The sequence below is a fragment of the Pestalotiopsis fici genome, assembly GCF_000516985.1.
Source record: "Pestalotiopsis fici W106-1 unplaced genomic scaffold PFICI_Scf_12, whole genome shotgun sequence".
Taxonomy (NCBI): Eukaryota; Fungi; Ascomycota; class Sordariomycetes; order Amphisphaeriales; family Sporocadaceae; genus Pestalotiopsis; species Pestalotiopsis fici.
The window spans coordinates 1,085,067-1,099,355 of NW_006917102.1; the positions used below are offsets into that span (position 1 = coordinate 1,085,067).

The following is a 14,289-nucleotide window of genomic DNA, read 5'->3' on the forward strand; positions in this document are numbered from 1 at the left end:
TCTTTCTTTTTTTCTCTCTTTTTTTGATTTCCGCTGCTAAAATTTTATTAATAATTCTTAGGCATAAATTAGCCCCTATTTCAGGCAGCGTTGATCCAGATGACTCCAATCCCCTCGCCACGACGCTCCGAGAGATCAAGGAGGAGACGTCGCTAGAGCTCGGTCGTGACATTGAGCTCATGCGCAAGGGCAAGCCGTATTCATTTGCGGATCATGACATTGGTCGCGAATGGACCGTCAACCCGTTTGCTTTCCGTCTCAAGTCCGTCGAGGAGGGCGGCAGAGGTGAACCCGGGATCACGATTGACTGGGAACACGATGGCTGGGAATGGCACGATCCCCTCAACGTGAACGATTCGGAGGAGTTTGGTGGTGTGCCCAGACTAGTGGATAGTCTTCGCAGGGTCTGGCCCGAAATTGATCTAGGTGCAGCGGCTGGTGTAGCATTGACAGACGGTCTTAAGGCGCTTCAAAATGACCACGAGAGCGGTGCTCGAGTTCTGGCCGCAAGTGCTGTACGCATCTTGAGAGACGTCATTTATAAACTGCCGCCGCCAGGCCAGTCAGATGATAGCGCCAAAGTCATTCGCATGGCAGCATGGCATCTGTGCTACAACGGCCGGGAGAGCATGGGCGCTGCCATTACCAGTTCGATTGTCACGGTCCTGGACAAGATAGAAGAGGTTCTAAAGAAGGTCAAGACCAACCCCGAGGGACAGAAAGACGAAGTCCTTTCAGAGATTGACAAGTTCTTGGAGCAAAGAGATTCGGCAGTCGATCGCCTGCGTGGCTTTTTTGTCGAGCATATCATTGCAAACACTTTCGACAACCGAAACCCACAGGATACACTCTCCGTCCTCACAATGTCATACAGCTCAACCATCTCTGGCTCACTTCTGGCAGCTGCAAGGAGTCTAAATGTGGCATTGGATCTCCGAATCCTAGAGTCCAGGCCCTTATGCGAAGGTGTAACACTAGCCTCCAAACTACTTGAAGAGGCAACTCCGGAAGACAATGTTAATGTGACGCTCTACTCTGATGCATCCGCTGCCATTGCTGCGCAAGGAGTGGATGCCTTTCTGCTTGGTGCCGATCGAATCAGCGCGGAAGGAGACGTGAGCAACAAGACGGGAACGCTTCCCACCGCGTTAAGCACTCGTTACGTCTCGCCCAATGCAAAGATTATTGTTCTTAGCGAAGTAGAAAAGATTGCTGGGCCAGGCCCAATCAACGAGCACGGTGTGGAAGAGAATGATCCCGCAGAGCTATGGCGAAGCTGGAATAATACAGTCAAAGGAGCCAGTATCCTTGTACAATACACGGGAAAATCACACGAAAACACCAGTCACTCGACAGCCTCGGTGAAGAACATCTATTTCGAATGGCTCCCAGCAAGTTTTGTCAACACTTACATTACTGATGAGGGTTCCTGGTCTTTGAAGGATATCAGGGCGAAATCTTCCGAAATCGGAAAACAGACAACACGGTTCTTTTCCGGCTTATAAAGTCATTAGATACAAGGTTCCCTTCCTTCCTGCCATCGAAGATTCATTCTCGTTATCGCAGTGGGTAGCTCCTGTAGTCCTGCGCCCCGTCAAACGCAGTCCAAGAGGCTAACTGACTAATAAGGACGTCGCTTGTTGAAGACAGCATTGGATTTGTCGGAGCATTACTCGGATTCAAGATGAAGCCCACGTGGTATGATGTGTTGGCCAATGACTGGGTGTCTATTGGAGGAACCGAAGAAGTACGACTGCCATTCCATGACGACTCACTCGACTTATGATTGCGCAAACTTTCAACAAGAGCTTGCAAGTTTCGGAGCAGCTGTACGGGATTCTGCTGGCATGGGTTGTTTACCCGGTCCTCGGTGTCGAAACACTCGATAGCGAATGCGATTTCTGCCCAATGACTTGTGCTCTGGGTGCGAATGTCGAGTACTTGGTCGAGAATCAGGATCACAGCCGCGTCGAATATATGATGCAGCATTTGCAGTGACGGCTGTGGACATTGACACATATCGCGAATGTCTTTTGCCAACTTCAAAGTCTGACATGCGGCTTGACTGCAAATTCTGATGAAATCTATGCGACATTCGTCATTTGGGTTCGATGGCTCGTCTCCGAATTGTTGTCGGACAGCTCTTTTGACTGCTTCAAAGAGGACCGGTCGCACCGTTAACATCAACAACTTGTCTCTTGTCAGTCTTGGCGATCCCATGGATTCATGCATCATACCTGATTGTACTCCATATGTAGTTGGTAGCAGGCTCTATCATGGCACAAGCTACCATCTATCTGCAACTCAGCCGGCAGCCTATTTTTCCAGTTCGAAAGCAGGCCCAGTGTCTTCTCAACTCGAGCTTCATTGCTCGTCGTGCAATGATCCCATGGTGATACTTGGTAAGTGTTACAGACTATGTAGCCAGCGATTCTCGCAAGCTCAATATGGGCTCTAAGGCCCATCGCGGGTGGAAGACCACTGATTGTGATTAGTCTCGGCGTCAATATATTGGTTCCGACAAATAGAACTTACGAGACATCAAGAGGAGGCAAAAGCTGGATTGCATCATCCGATATCGACGGTGGCCTCCCGTCAAGCACGCTGAGACATCGATCAAGCACATAGAGAGTCCAGAACGAGCGCTTGCAAGATTCATCGTTGACCCAGCCTCTGTGCACACCATACATGACGGCAATTTGTAATCCTACACTCACGTACATGTATGCAGTGTCTCTTCGACCAATCTCGATCAAGTACATTACCATCATTGACAAAATGGGTATGTCCAAGATATTGCGAAGTGTCGTGTTCAAAGGATTACCCAAAAGCATTCGAGCTCTGGCGAAGAAGGTCTCGCTGCGCCGCACACTATTTCTTCTGTCGCCGGTGGGAGAGTCCAGAAGAGTGGCCATGGCGAACGCGGCGTGCAAAAGCGAGAGCTCTCGTATAGACTGCGCATCATTCGAAATCTCTGTTTTCTTCTTGTTGAAGAATGTCACGTCAAGGTCATTCCAGTAATAGATGCCTCCCGACGCAAAATCACCGCATCCGTCCTGAAAAGTATATTGCAGCCGCGCCAACATCAGAGTCATGTCCGTCTTCGATGGATGCCAGAATGGATCAACGTTCTGGACGTTGGGTGCACATGTATCTTGCATGCCACATCTTCCCTGTGGACCTGAAGAGATCATGCTCGAGGTATCCATCGAAAATGGAATGAAGGCGGGCAAAGTAATCGCAAAGAATCTTTTGAGAGAGTCCAAGAATAGTGTGCTGGATATCGGACCAAAATACCTCAACGCACCGTCCGCATCTTGCAGCAAACGTCCACCCTCTTCCTCATCCAGGTTGTCTCTCGCCTCTGGGCTTGCTGCGTTATCTGCCCCCGTGTCCGCGGGGCTTTGTGTCACTTGGGTCAGGAGATACCGCCGCTTGTTCTCGTCGGGGACGGCGTTTTCCAGGCATGCCTCCAGTTGTATGCACTTGGACTTGAGCTGTTCCAGCTCTGCCCTGGGTACAGAAATTTTCTCAATGGAAATCGGATATCGACATTCCCGGGACGCATTCCGGCATTGCAGGCACGGCCGTTCACCCGAGCATTTGATTCTTCTCACATTGCAGCTGTTGCATCTAGTCCAGTCTTGTTAGTGCTTGAACATGTATGTCCCGCCAAAGCTGAATGAACATGGGAGGTCGAAAGCTTACGCCGTCGCTACACGCTTTCTATTTTCTGGTAGGACCTTTCGCCGCCTTTGATTCACGGGCAAACGATGCTGCGATGATGTCGATGATGTTATCGAGCTTCTCGGCATCGTGAACACGCCGAGTAGGACATGAGAAATCCCATCAGTAATCAGTACACGCTTGCAAGAGTTACTACTGATAACATTCAGTGAGAAAGTCATTCATCGCCGCCCATCCATACTCCTAAGTACTAAAAAGCAGGGTATGCGCCAAGCCCATGGCCAACGGTCGAGATCGCCCCCAAAACCTGATACAGCCCTGCGGGGAAGGATAGTCAGTTATAACGAAGGTTCCACGATCCTGGAAAGATGCCACTCACATGGCTGGGCCCTGCGGGCCGTCCGAAAATAGCTGGGCCACACAGACAGGGTCTCCTGGAGCTGAAAAAAAGAAGATTTAATCATATGCCCCATCCATGTTCGCGCCAGGCAGAAAGGCCTAGTAATCCGTTCAGAGTATTGACTACCGGCATGGCTAATAACGTCGACTGCTACCCCCTAATGACCCTGACCGAGGGCATATAGTCATCAGTATGATCATATTTGAAGTACGTTCAAACCTAGTGACTTTGCTCTTGGCTTGCAGCGGGAAATCCATGGCATTTCTTTCTATAGGCTCATCGCGATCATGTTTGGTGTGCTGGCAGCCACAATAGATGGGCTAGTCGGGGAAACTTTGAGGTGATGACATTACAATAGTCCTATAGGACATTTCGATACTCCGAAACCTTGTTGTTTGTCGAGGCACATGGGGGTGCAGTCAGAGCTGATAAGTCATCGCGATGCCAAGGTTTCGGCAGCAAGCCAAGAATGGTACTTTTTTTGTCCCTTTGGTAGGCCCGCTAGGTTGGTTTAGCCGTCCCCTGTCCCCAAACTACATAAGTTAGTACTTTGAAGGAGTGTGTGTGTGTGTATGTGTTGTCCAAAAGTGCCTGCATATACCCGACAGGGTATCACTTACTTTTAATTCACAGTCGTTGCGACAAGCGATATCACATCGCTAATGAGCACATGAGGTAGTGGCGTTGATTGCGCTTCTAGCAGCTATTTTCCTATCACATCAATCGTTATTCTGTGGTATAGTGTCATGGTGAGTAAGTAATCATCGCACGGTTGTGGAAAACATTTGGGATTGATAACATTTGTCTAAATTTTACTTGCACGGCAGTCTAGAAGTAAAACTTGGCTGTATTCGCCTTGATCAACAGTATAGACTTTCTTCGGTAGGCTCTTTTGGGAGCCGCCATGTGTGGCGTTTATATCATTTACGCCCATGGCACTGTTGTGCTCATGGTCTGCATTAATGGGAGGCTGAGTTCATCGATGCAAGATGTCAATGATAACTGCAAAGTGACGCTCTGGCGCCAAGCAGCTGAATCGTGGGCGGAATTGTGCGAGTAACCAAGCACAGAAATAGTGCGGAAACAGGCCGTCTCTCAAGATTCTAAAAGAATTGGCCCTTTGATTTCGCATTGAAACGTTCCTGAGTTATGAGTATCCTCTCTTTCTCCAAAATCTGCTAATTTTGCTGCTGGGTGGTATTGGTTCACCGACAGGCTGTTTCAAGATTGATCGGTTGAGAGACGTGACCGAGAAATGCACTCCCACACCCTTTGTTGGTCAGATTCCCATATGACTCAATGAACTTCAAGTCTTGGCAGTATTCCCCCTTGGTTCTGAATTTCTGCCTCTAGATCGTATCCCAGTAGGCTTCAATCGCTCTCAAAGTCTCCGACGTCCACATGGATGGCTCGTCAGACTGGCATCCCTCGGCGGTGCCGACTATCCAAGCTCTGCCCGTTCTCTCGCGACCGCTCGCAGAACTTGTGGCGGCGGCGGCGACTCCCGCTCCTCCCTCGATGACGGGAGGGAACTTTTGTCTCCTTTTCGTCTTGAGGCGCCTCGTCAGGCGAGGACTAATGGACTCGACGATGAAGATCTCCATCTCCTTGGCCGCTGACATGGAAGAAGCTGGTTGCGCGGCAAAGACTTGTATATAGGCATGAATCATTTCATGCACAAGTAGATTGAGTAAGTCTGTCCGCTGAATGCCTCCCCTCTGAGCACGAAAGTGAATGGTTCTCGTCACATGATCGTAATAGGAAATTGTACTATTGGCATTGCTGCTCCGCGCATCGAGAATGATGAGGGGCCGGCTTCTCTTGTGATTCGGAAAGAGTCGGTGGTGTGGTGGCGATATGGGCAGTGGATGCCGGGTCAAGCTGCCATAGAAGAATAGTTGGTCCAGACTGGAAAATAATAGTTGCGTCGTGTCGTGCATTGATTTCAAAGATATCCTCTGGCGGCTGCTGGCCAAGGGCTCAATCAGACCGGTGCTCGAGTCCAGGTTGTAACGCCAACATTCCTTTACAATCTGCACCAGCGATATATCGGGGAGTGACCCTTCTCCCAGCCATATGAGTGGCTTTTGTTGCGGCAATGTGTGATTCTTTGCCAACAGCAGACCACCACTTGCCGGTGTTGGCGGAGTAATCCTGGGCTTTCCGAATAACGGCATCGTGTGAACGAATGGTTTGCCTGCTGATTATACTGTTATATTGATGAGTTACCCTATCTAGGAGCTGGTAGACCTATATGTGCCTCGACGACATTTTATTGTGCCTGATATCCACACAAGAGACTTCGCGTCGACGCGTGCAATTGTATGAAACTTAAGGTTCGGGGTTGGGACGGTTGGCGTACGCTTGCTCGGCCTGCTCTTCTTCACCCTTGAGATGCAAGAAAACCCGTCCCTTGGTCCTTCTTCTACTCTTCTGAGGTCTGTAACTTCATTGAGCGGATATGATAAACTCATACTGCATGAAAGCCTGGAATGAAGTTTGGGGGTTTACGCCGACTATGCAAATCTCTTGCCAAACAGCCAAGGAGCCTATGTACTCTGCTTGATCAGTCGTCAAGTTTTGACGACACAACATTAGTGATGATGAACCGTACCTCTGTTTCCAGACGGGTTATGGCCAGCCTTAAAGTTCAACGGGAGTTCGTTGGTACCTACTCTAACTTGCCTTTTTGATTCAGCAAACCGCAGATGGCCAAGTTCTTGTTTATCGGCGGTCATTAGTGACATGACCGGAATAATGCCGACCTGGCCTCTTGCACGCTATCTAAGCAAATAAGCATCGCGGCATCTTGCCATCTTGACTCCACGGCTCGGTGCATTCGGGCGTGGTCATGTAGTAATGCTAGTGATGCTGCATAACTTAGATTTGTGCATGTCCGATGCTGGCGCCCGTTTGGGGAATCCCGCTTCCATGTTTTCAGCCATGCCACTCACTTCAAGTGAGTGTGCAAAAGCAATTTTTGTTCAATGTCTTGGGTATATGGGTCTTTTATGATTATCAGCAATCATACACATAGGTAGGTATCTATATTTACAGAGGCGTCCTATTCTCATTTTGCACCAAAGTAGATTTTGTGGTCTAAATCATTATAGCGCGCGGCATTGAGGTATACGTCAAGAGCATTGGCGTTGCAATAATGGAAGTCATTGAAGAAAATCGACAAAGAATAGCACATTCATATCAATTATATCTGGTCATGTACCTGCATGGCCAAATAAGAGAAGTATTTGATGTGTTTATTGATACTGCTACGGTCGCGTGGTTTCTTATCACTACTAAGGCGCACTGCGCTATATGTCAAGGCCCGGCAAAGACCAGCGGCTCTCTAAAACACTAGTAGAAAACGAAGACTTTCCTAATTCGGACAATCATTCGGACTTGCTAGGGAAGACGCCCGCCAACTTACTTGCGCAAGAGGTACCTAATGTGAATGGACACACGAACACCTCACCCAAGTGGGCAAGCAAATTCGCAACGCCCGGATGCTGTCATCCACCTTGTTAGTTGCGCGTAGCAGTCGGGCATGCTGGTGGACATTTCCTATTGAGACTTTGTGAGGTACCGCAGTCATGCCAGACCCGCGTTGCCTTCATCGCAGCACATGGAAGAAGATCATTACTCACTTGAAGAAAGCGACACGATCCTACGAGATATGTAACAGAAGCAAAGCCTCGAGTGGTCATGACATTATCTTGTCACGATGATGGTCAAGATGGATGCCTAGCAGTGCCATGAGTGCCCAGGCAATCCCACTGATTCTCGGCGCTGACATTAGAGACTCGGCAGTGCGCAGAGGCCGCGCTAGGAGGCGGTTTTTTACTGGGCAATCTTGTTCATCTTGCACTGAACCTCGCTTAGGTGGCAAGCGTCCACTTATAAATTCCCACTTACCAAGACCACTACCGCCCATGACTAACGGATCACGGTGCAAATACTGCCCGATCCGTTGGCCAAAGCCAAGTCCATCCTTCTGGAGACTACGTATTCGATTCTGATAGTTGTCGCTGCACTGCCTTTGTTTGGCCGAGCGTTGGTTATTGGCGAACTTTACGAATAATACCGCCTTTTTTTTTTCTTCTTTCTCTCTTCTTCTTCTCGCTGCTGCTGTTGTTCTTGTGCATATTAATGACGGCGTCATCTTTATTTTGGCTAAGAACCTCCAGCAGTCTACATCGCCATTCGGGCCGCTTGCACTAGGATTAAGATTTGCGACACATTGAGTATCGGATTCGCAGCAAGGACACCAACGCTCAAAGCTTACATTTCGTTTCCTGCATCTCATCATCTGTTGCGCTGCGAGAAATTGAAAAAAAAAACGACTGCAGCAATAAGCTTTCGGACGCAATGGCGCGAATGGTCTGTCTTCCCTAAAGATTCGTCCCTGCATACCAACTGCTGCCCGCCCGGACCGTCTTTGCTTCTCGTTCGGACTTTGCCAACGACGCGGAAACCCCGTCTGCGAAGTAGTACTCTGTACTAGCTAGGGCTCTTTCGGCGTTGTATGGTTTGACAAGGTCGCCACGAGGCATCACCTCTCTTTACCATGGCCTTTCTCAGTCAGACTTGGACCTTGACGGCCAAAAACTTGAAGATTGTGTTGCTGCGACATAGTTTCGCCACATTTATTCGAGCCTTTTTGCTCCCTATCGTTTTGGGCGCATTCCTGAGCTTTGCCCGGAACCTGCTGGGAACCCCGGCCGTCTACGGCATCGGCGATGCGCGACCTATCCGGTCCCTTCAATCTGCACTTGATATTGCCACAGACTCGGGGCGCGATACTGTAGTCTTTGTGAACAACGGATACACCGGCGGCGATATAGATCGCGTCATTGACCAGGTCTCGAGTACGATCACCAACGGACACGTGCAAAAGTTGACCTCGGTCACTGAGCTGCGTACCGTCTGTCGTACCTCGCTGCGAGGTGTGTCGTCTTGTTATGGAGCCGTCGTCTTCAACTCCTCACCTAATGAGGGCAATGGAGGGTTGTGGAACTATACACTCCGAGCCGACGGAGCTCTGGGCACAAAGATTGATGTCACCAAAAGCACCAATGATGGAGAAGTCTACACGCTTCCATTGCAGAGGGCAGTCGACTCAACCATAGCCAGCCTCAACTCAACTAGTCCTTTCCCAAGCACAACAGAAGAATACCCCTTTACCAGTTTGACCGAGGAGGAACGAGCGCAAAGAGTACGCCAACGGTATCAGTCTGCCCTTTCCAATTGGCTGGCCGTGGCCTTTCTCCTGACCATCATCGGTGTCTGCTACCACATGACTGGCTTAATGGCCACAGAACGAGAGATTGGCATGTCACAGCTGATCGATGCAATGATGCCCACCAAATTTCGATGGCAAGCTCAGGCTGCACGCCTCCTGTCCTATCACATTGCCTTTACCATGATATATATCCCCGGCTGGGTCATCTCATCGTTAATCATTGCTCGTGGAGTCTTTGCATCATCAAATGTGGGCATCATTCTCATATATTTCATCTTGTGTGGCCTTAGTTTGACTTCACTGTCCATATTGGGCGCCGCCTTCTTCAAAAAATCCCAGCTCTCTGGCGTCAGTTCAACGATAGTGTATTGCGTTCTAGGTATCTTGGCTCAATCGCTTACGTCGCCAAATAACGCAACAGTCGCCATCTTGAGCTTGTTGTTTGCTCCATGCAATTTTGTCTACTTCCTGACATTTGTGGCTCGCTTTGAAAAGCATTCATATCCTACAAATCTCGTGCAGAGTGGACCTGAAAGTCCTTGGACCTTTCCTGGAATCGTCTTGTGGGTTTTTCTGATCATTCAGATATTTGCCTATCCTCTGATTGGTGCTTTCTTGGAGCGCAAGTTTCACGGATCAACAACCAAGGGTCGGACTATTGTTCGCCATGGTGAGAATGGGGCGCCGCAAGCTGCAGTCCGCCTGGAAGGCTTTACCAAGATCTACAAGCCCAGTGCTCTGCGCCGAATCTTCTCCTTTATATCTCGTCCAAGAGAGCCCGTGGTGGCGGTCGACAATTTGACCTTGGAGGCCGGTCGAGGTCAGATCTTGGCTCTGCTCGGAGCCAACGGATCCGGAAAAAGCACGACTCTTGACTCGATTGGTGGCATCAGCGAGCCCACCGGCGGCAATATCACCATAGATGGAACCGGCGGATTGGGCATAGCACCACAGAAAAACGTTCTCTGGGACGAGTTGACGGTGTTTGAACACATTCGAATTTTCAACCGCTTGAAATCTCCCAAAGCCCCATCTTCCAAGTTGGAAATCACCGAACTTGTAAAATCTGTCGATCTGGGCCCAAAGATCAAGGCGCGCTCTGGAACCTTGTCTGGGGGGCAGAAGAGGAAGTTGCAGCTCGGCATGATGCTGACTGGTGGGAGCGCAGTCTGCTGTGTGGATGAGGTCTCCTCCGGCATTGATCCACTCTCACGGCGAAAAGTGTGGGATATTCTCTTGGCTGAGAGAAATACTCGCACGATACTTTTGACAACGCATTTCCTTGACGAGGCCGACCTCCTCGCTGACCAGATCGCTATTCTTTCAAAGGGAACATTGCGGGCTGTTGGATCTCCTCTCGAGCTCAAGGACCGGCTAGGTGCCGGATACAGGATCCACGTGTTCAATGCCCGGGATATCAAAGATGCTCCAGAAGTAGATGGCGTCACTCGCAAAGTATCCTTTGATGTCATTAGCTATATTGCCAAAACCTCCGCTGCGGCTGCTGAAGTGATTCGTTCACTTGAGGCGGCCGGCATCCACGACTACAAATATTCTGGTCCGACTATAGAGGATGTATTTCTGCAGGTGGCTGAAGAAGTCAACGGAGAAGCGATATCAAAGATCGAACGAGACGACTTGCCGACCAGCGAATCAACCGATAAGCAGGCCAGCTCGGATTCCGTCCTCGCTGTTGACGGGGATCTGAAACTGCAGTCGGGCAAGCCAATCGGTTTTGTGAGACAGTTTTCAGTCATGTTCCTCAAGCGATGTACAGTCTTGAAGACAAATTGGTTCCCGTACCTGTTGGCCTTGGCGATTCCCATAATCGCGGCTGGTCTAACAAGCTTGTTTATAATGGGTCAATCACCTCCATCTTGTACGCCTACGGATGCGAATTCAGGAGGGTCAACCTCGGACTACGACGCCATTCTCGAGGATGCTTTTCTCGCAGCCGGACCTGCATCACAGTTCAGCACGGATACGCTGTTGCGTTTATTTACGCCAGTCTATGGATCGTCAGTCACTGGTGGAGACGCAACAGGCGCAGCAGGGGCAGCAGCGTCACTATTCAGCCAAATTCAGCTGCTGGATACTCTGGATGACTTCAACAACTTCATTATTCAGGGCAGAAAGAATATTACTCCAGCTGGTTGGTGGTTGGGAGACACAAACACTGATCCCACGCTGGCGTACAGAGCCGATGCTGGCGATGTCCTCACGTCAATCTTTGGACAGAATGCGCTGGACATCATGCTTTCCAACATTAGTATCGCCACGTCTTATAGCCCATTTGATACCCCCTGGGTAGCCGACACGGGCAATTCGCTTCAGTTACTCATCTACATTGGCTTGGCGCTATCGGCATATCCCGCGTTCTTCGGCTTGTATCCCAACATTGAAAGGCGCCGGCAAGTTCGAGGTCTCCAGTATTCCAATGGAGTACGCTCATTTCCTCTATGGACCGCATATACCGCTTTTGATTTTGCCATCGTTCTTGTCTCAACTGCCGTTGTCACCATTTTATATGCAACCTTGTCCAGCGTCTGGTATCACGTGGGATACATGTTCCTGATTTTCCTCCTGTACGGGCTGGCAGCAACACTGATGGCCTACGTGATCTCGCTCTTTTGCAAGACACAACTATCCACCTATGCTTTCGCTGCAGCTGGATCTGCCGTAGGCCTACTCGTGTGGTTGATATGCTATTTGGTCATTGTTACATACGCACCTGTCAACAGGATTGATCAGGATATCCTACTTGGTCATTACATCATCTCCGCCTTCTTCCCAATTGGGTCAGTCGTTCGGGCGCTGTTCATTGCTCTTAATTTGTTCTCTACGACGTGCGATGGAAATGCGATAGCATCTAACCCAGCGGCTATAAACGTGTATGGGGCACCCATCTTGTACTTGATTCTGCAGAGCTTGCTCCTCTTTGGTGTCCTCTTATGGTATGATAGTGGAGCTGGGTTCAACTTGTTCCGCCGCTTCACGCAAAAGTCGATTGACTCAAAAGAGAATGAGGCGATCCTGGACGAAGAGGTTGCCAATGAGCTCACTCGTGTCACAAGCACACCTCAAGAGTCGGACGGGCTGCGCGTTTTGCACCTTACAAAGACATTCAAGAAGAATACGGCGGTTGATAACGTTACTTTTGGCGTCAAGCACGGTGAGGTGTTTGCTTTACTCGGTCCCAATGGTGCGGGAAAAAGCACAACGATATCCCTTATACGCGGTGACATCCAGCCAAGCCGCAACGGTGGTGATGTACTGGTTGAGAATACCTCTGTCAGCAAGCGTCGTGCCGCCGCGAGAAGTCACCTGGGCGTATGCCCACAGTTCGACGCTATTGACTCAATGACTGTCGAGGAACACCTTAAATTCTACGCAAAAGTCCGAGGCATTTCGGACGTGAATCGCAACGTCCATGCTATCCTCCACGCTGTGGGCCTCGCGGCCTTTTCCAAACGCATGGCATTTGCCCTATCTGGTGGAAACAAGCGCAAGTTGTCACTCGGCATCGCCCTGATGGGCAACCCCTCCGTCGTTTTGCTCGACGAGCCGTCCTCCGGCCTCGATGCCGCTGCCAAGCGTATCATGTGGAAGACGCTGGGCCACATTGTCCCCGGAAGATCCATCTTGCTCACGACGCACTCAATGGAGGAAGCCGACGCGCTCGCGAACCGCGCCGGCATCCTCGCCAAGCGCATGCTGGCCATGGGCACCGTGGACAACCTGCGGGAACGGTTTGGGGACGCACTACACGTCCACCTCGTGAGCAAGTCGGCACCCCACTCGACGCCCGAGGAGATGGAGCGCGTACGTCGGTGGGTCGTAGAAGCCTTCCCTGGCGCACAGGTGGAAGAAAAGACATATCATGGCCAAATGCGCTTTTCTGTGCCGGCAAGCGAGGTGATCCAAGGATCCGAAACTCCCAACGACCTCGTAAGGCCAGACAGGAGCGGTGATTTACAGCGGGAGCGAAGTGCCATTGGCCAGCTGATCATACTGCTGGAGCAGCAGAAAGAGGCATTGGGCATTGAGCATTACAGCGTCACACCGACGACGCTGGATCAGGTATTCTTGACCATTGTCGGGCAACACAATGTCAAGGAGGAGAATTACGATGAAAAGGCCAAGAGATCTTGGTGGAGACGTAAATAAATCAACTAGAATTTAGATACATATACACAAATCCAACAATTTCATATATCGCCTGCTACTTATTCGTGGTTTCATTCTCTAATTCTTTTTCTTGATTGTGGTAATAAATGTTTGTATGTATAACTTGGTTTGTTCTTTGTTTTGTTTTCCTGTTTGTTTTCCTGTCTGTTTTCCTGTCTGTTTTCCTGTCTGTTTTCCTGTCTGTTTTCCTGTCTGTTTTCCTGTCTGTTTTCCTGTCTGTTTTCCTGTCTGTTTTCCTGTCTGTTTTCCTGTCTGTTTTCCTGTCTGTTTTCCTGTCTGTTAGCTTGTTTCATCTTCTATAAGAGGAGGAAGAATTTCAGATCAAGGACGGAGAACTTTACCTCCTTTTTTTTTTTAACCATCTCATGTCTACACATGAGCAAGTCCCTTCTGTATACTTGCCCTCACCCTCATCATGGTCATCCGCTCGACTGGAAGTCGGCCCCAAAACCGAACGCAGCTTATCCGACCTGCGTAGATCTTGCTTTTCTTTATTTCTTTGAAGCAACCTCCTCTTCACTGATAATGATGAGAAATGATGTATACCTTGATTCCGTAGACGAGGAGTCTTCCGACCGTGACAGCGGTCCTGACGATTACGTCAACCTATAGCTAGTTGAAGACTTGGCAGCAGCTTCAAGCTCACGTCTACGGAAGATGTACGACGATATTTCATCAATGGAACCCCTTTCGGAAAGAGGAGAGTTTCTCGCACGCCGGCTTGACGGCAATACGATACCGCCATTGCCTTGAACGCTTGAAACAACCCAATCAA

The 14,289-nt window shown here is 49.7% G+C and overlaps 4 protein-coding genes across 4 annotated transcripts in view; 2 read left to right on the forward strand and 2 right to left on the reverse strand.

Annotated features, from left to right (window-relative positions):
* The window catches only part of PFICI_14090 (uncharacterized protein), a gene marked incomplete at both ends in the record, with an annotated part of 2,187 nt that extends 682 nt beyond the window's left edge, over positions 1-1,505 (forward strand). Inside the window, one exon of the mRNA XM_007842671.1 lies at positions 62-1,505. Within this exon, the coding sequence (XP_007840862.1) occupies positions 62-1,505 (1,444 nt within the window). The remainder of the gene's footprint in view (positions 1-61) is intronic.
* Positions 1,506-1,557: 52 nt separating this feature from the next.
* PFICI_14091 (uncharacterized protein) lies at positions 1,558-3,815 on the reverse strand (the record flags this gene model as incomplete). The annotated part of the gene is made up of 4 exons (XM_007842672.1): positions 1,558-2,190; positions 2,238-2,481; positions 2,536-3,633; positions 3,709-3,815. 4 exons carry the CDS (start codon positions 3,813-3,815, stop codon positions 1,558-1,560), a joined length of 2,082 nt encoding a protein of 693 aa, XP_007840863.1.
* Positions 3,816-5,436: 1,621 nt separating this feature from the next.
* PFICI_14092 (uncharacterized protein) lies at positions 5,437-6,264 on the reverse strand (the record flags this gene model as incomplete). Its single annotated transcript, XM_007842673.1, has 1 exon — positions 5,437-6,264. One exon carries the CDS (start codon positions 6,262-6,264, stop codon positions 5,437-5,439), a length of 828 nt encoding a protein of 275 aa, XP_007840864.1.
* A 2,387-nt stretch (positions 6,265-8,651) lies between these two features.
* On the forward strand, positions 8,652-13,493 carry PFICI_14093 (uncharacterized protein; the record flags this gene model as incomplete). The annotated part of the gene is made up of 1 exon (XM_007842674.1): positions 8,652-13,493. One exon carries the CDS (start codon positions 8,652-8,654, stop codon positions 13,491-13,493), a length of 4,842 nt encoding a protein of 1,613 aa, XP_007840865.1.
* Positions 13,494-14,289: the final 796 nt, after the last annotated feature.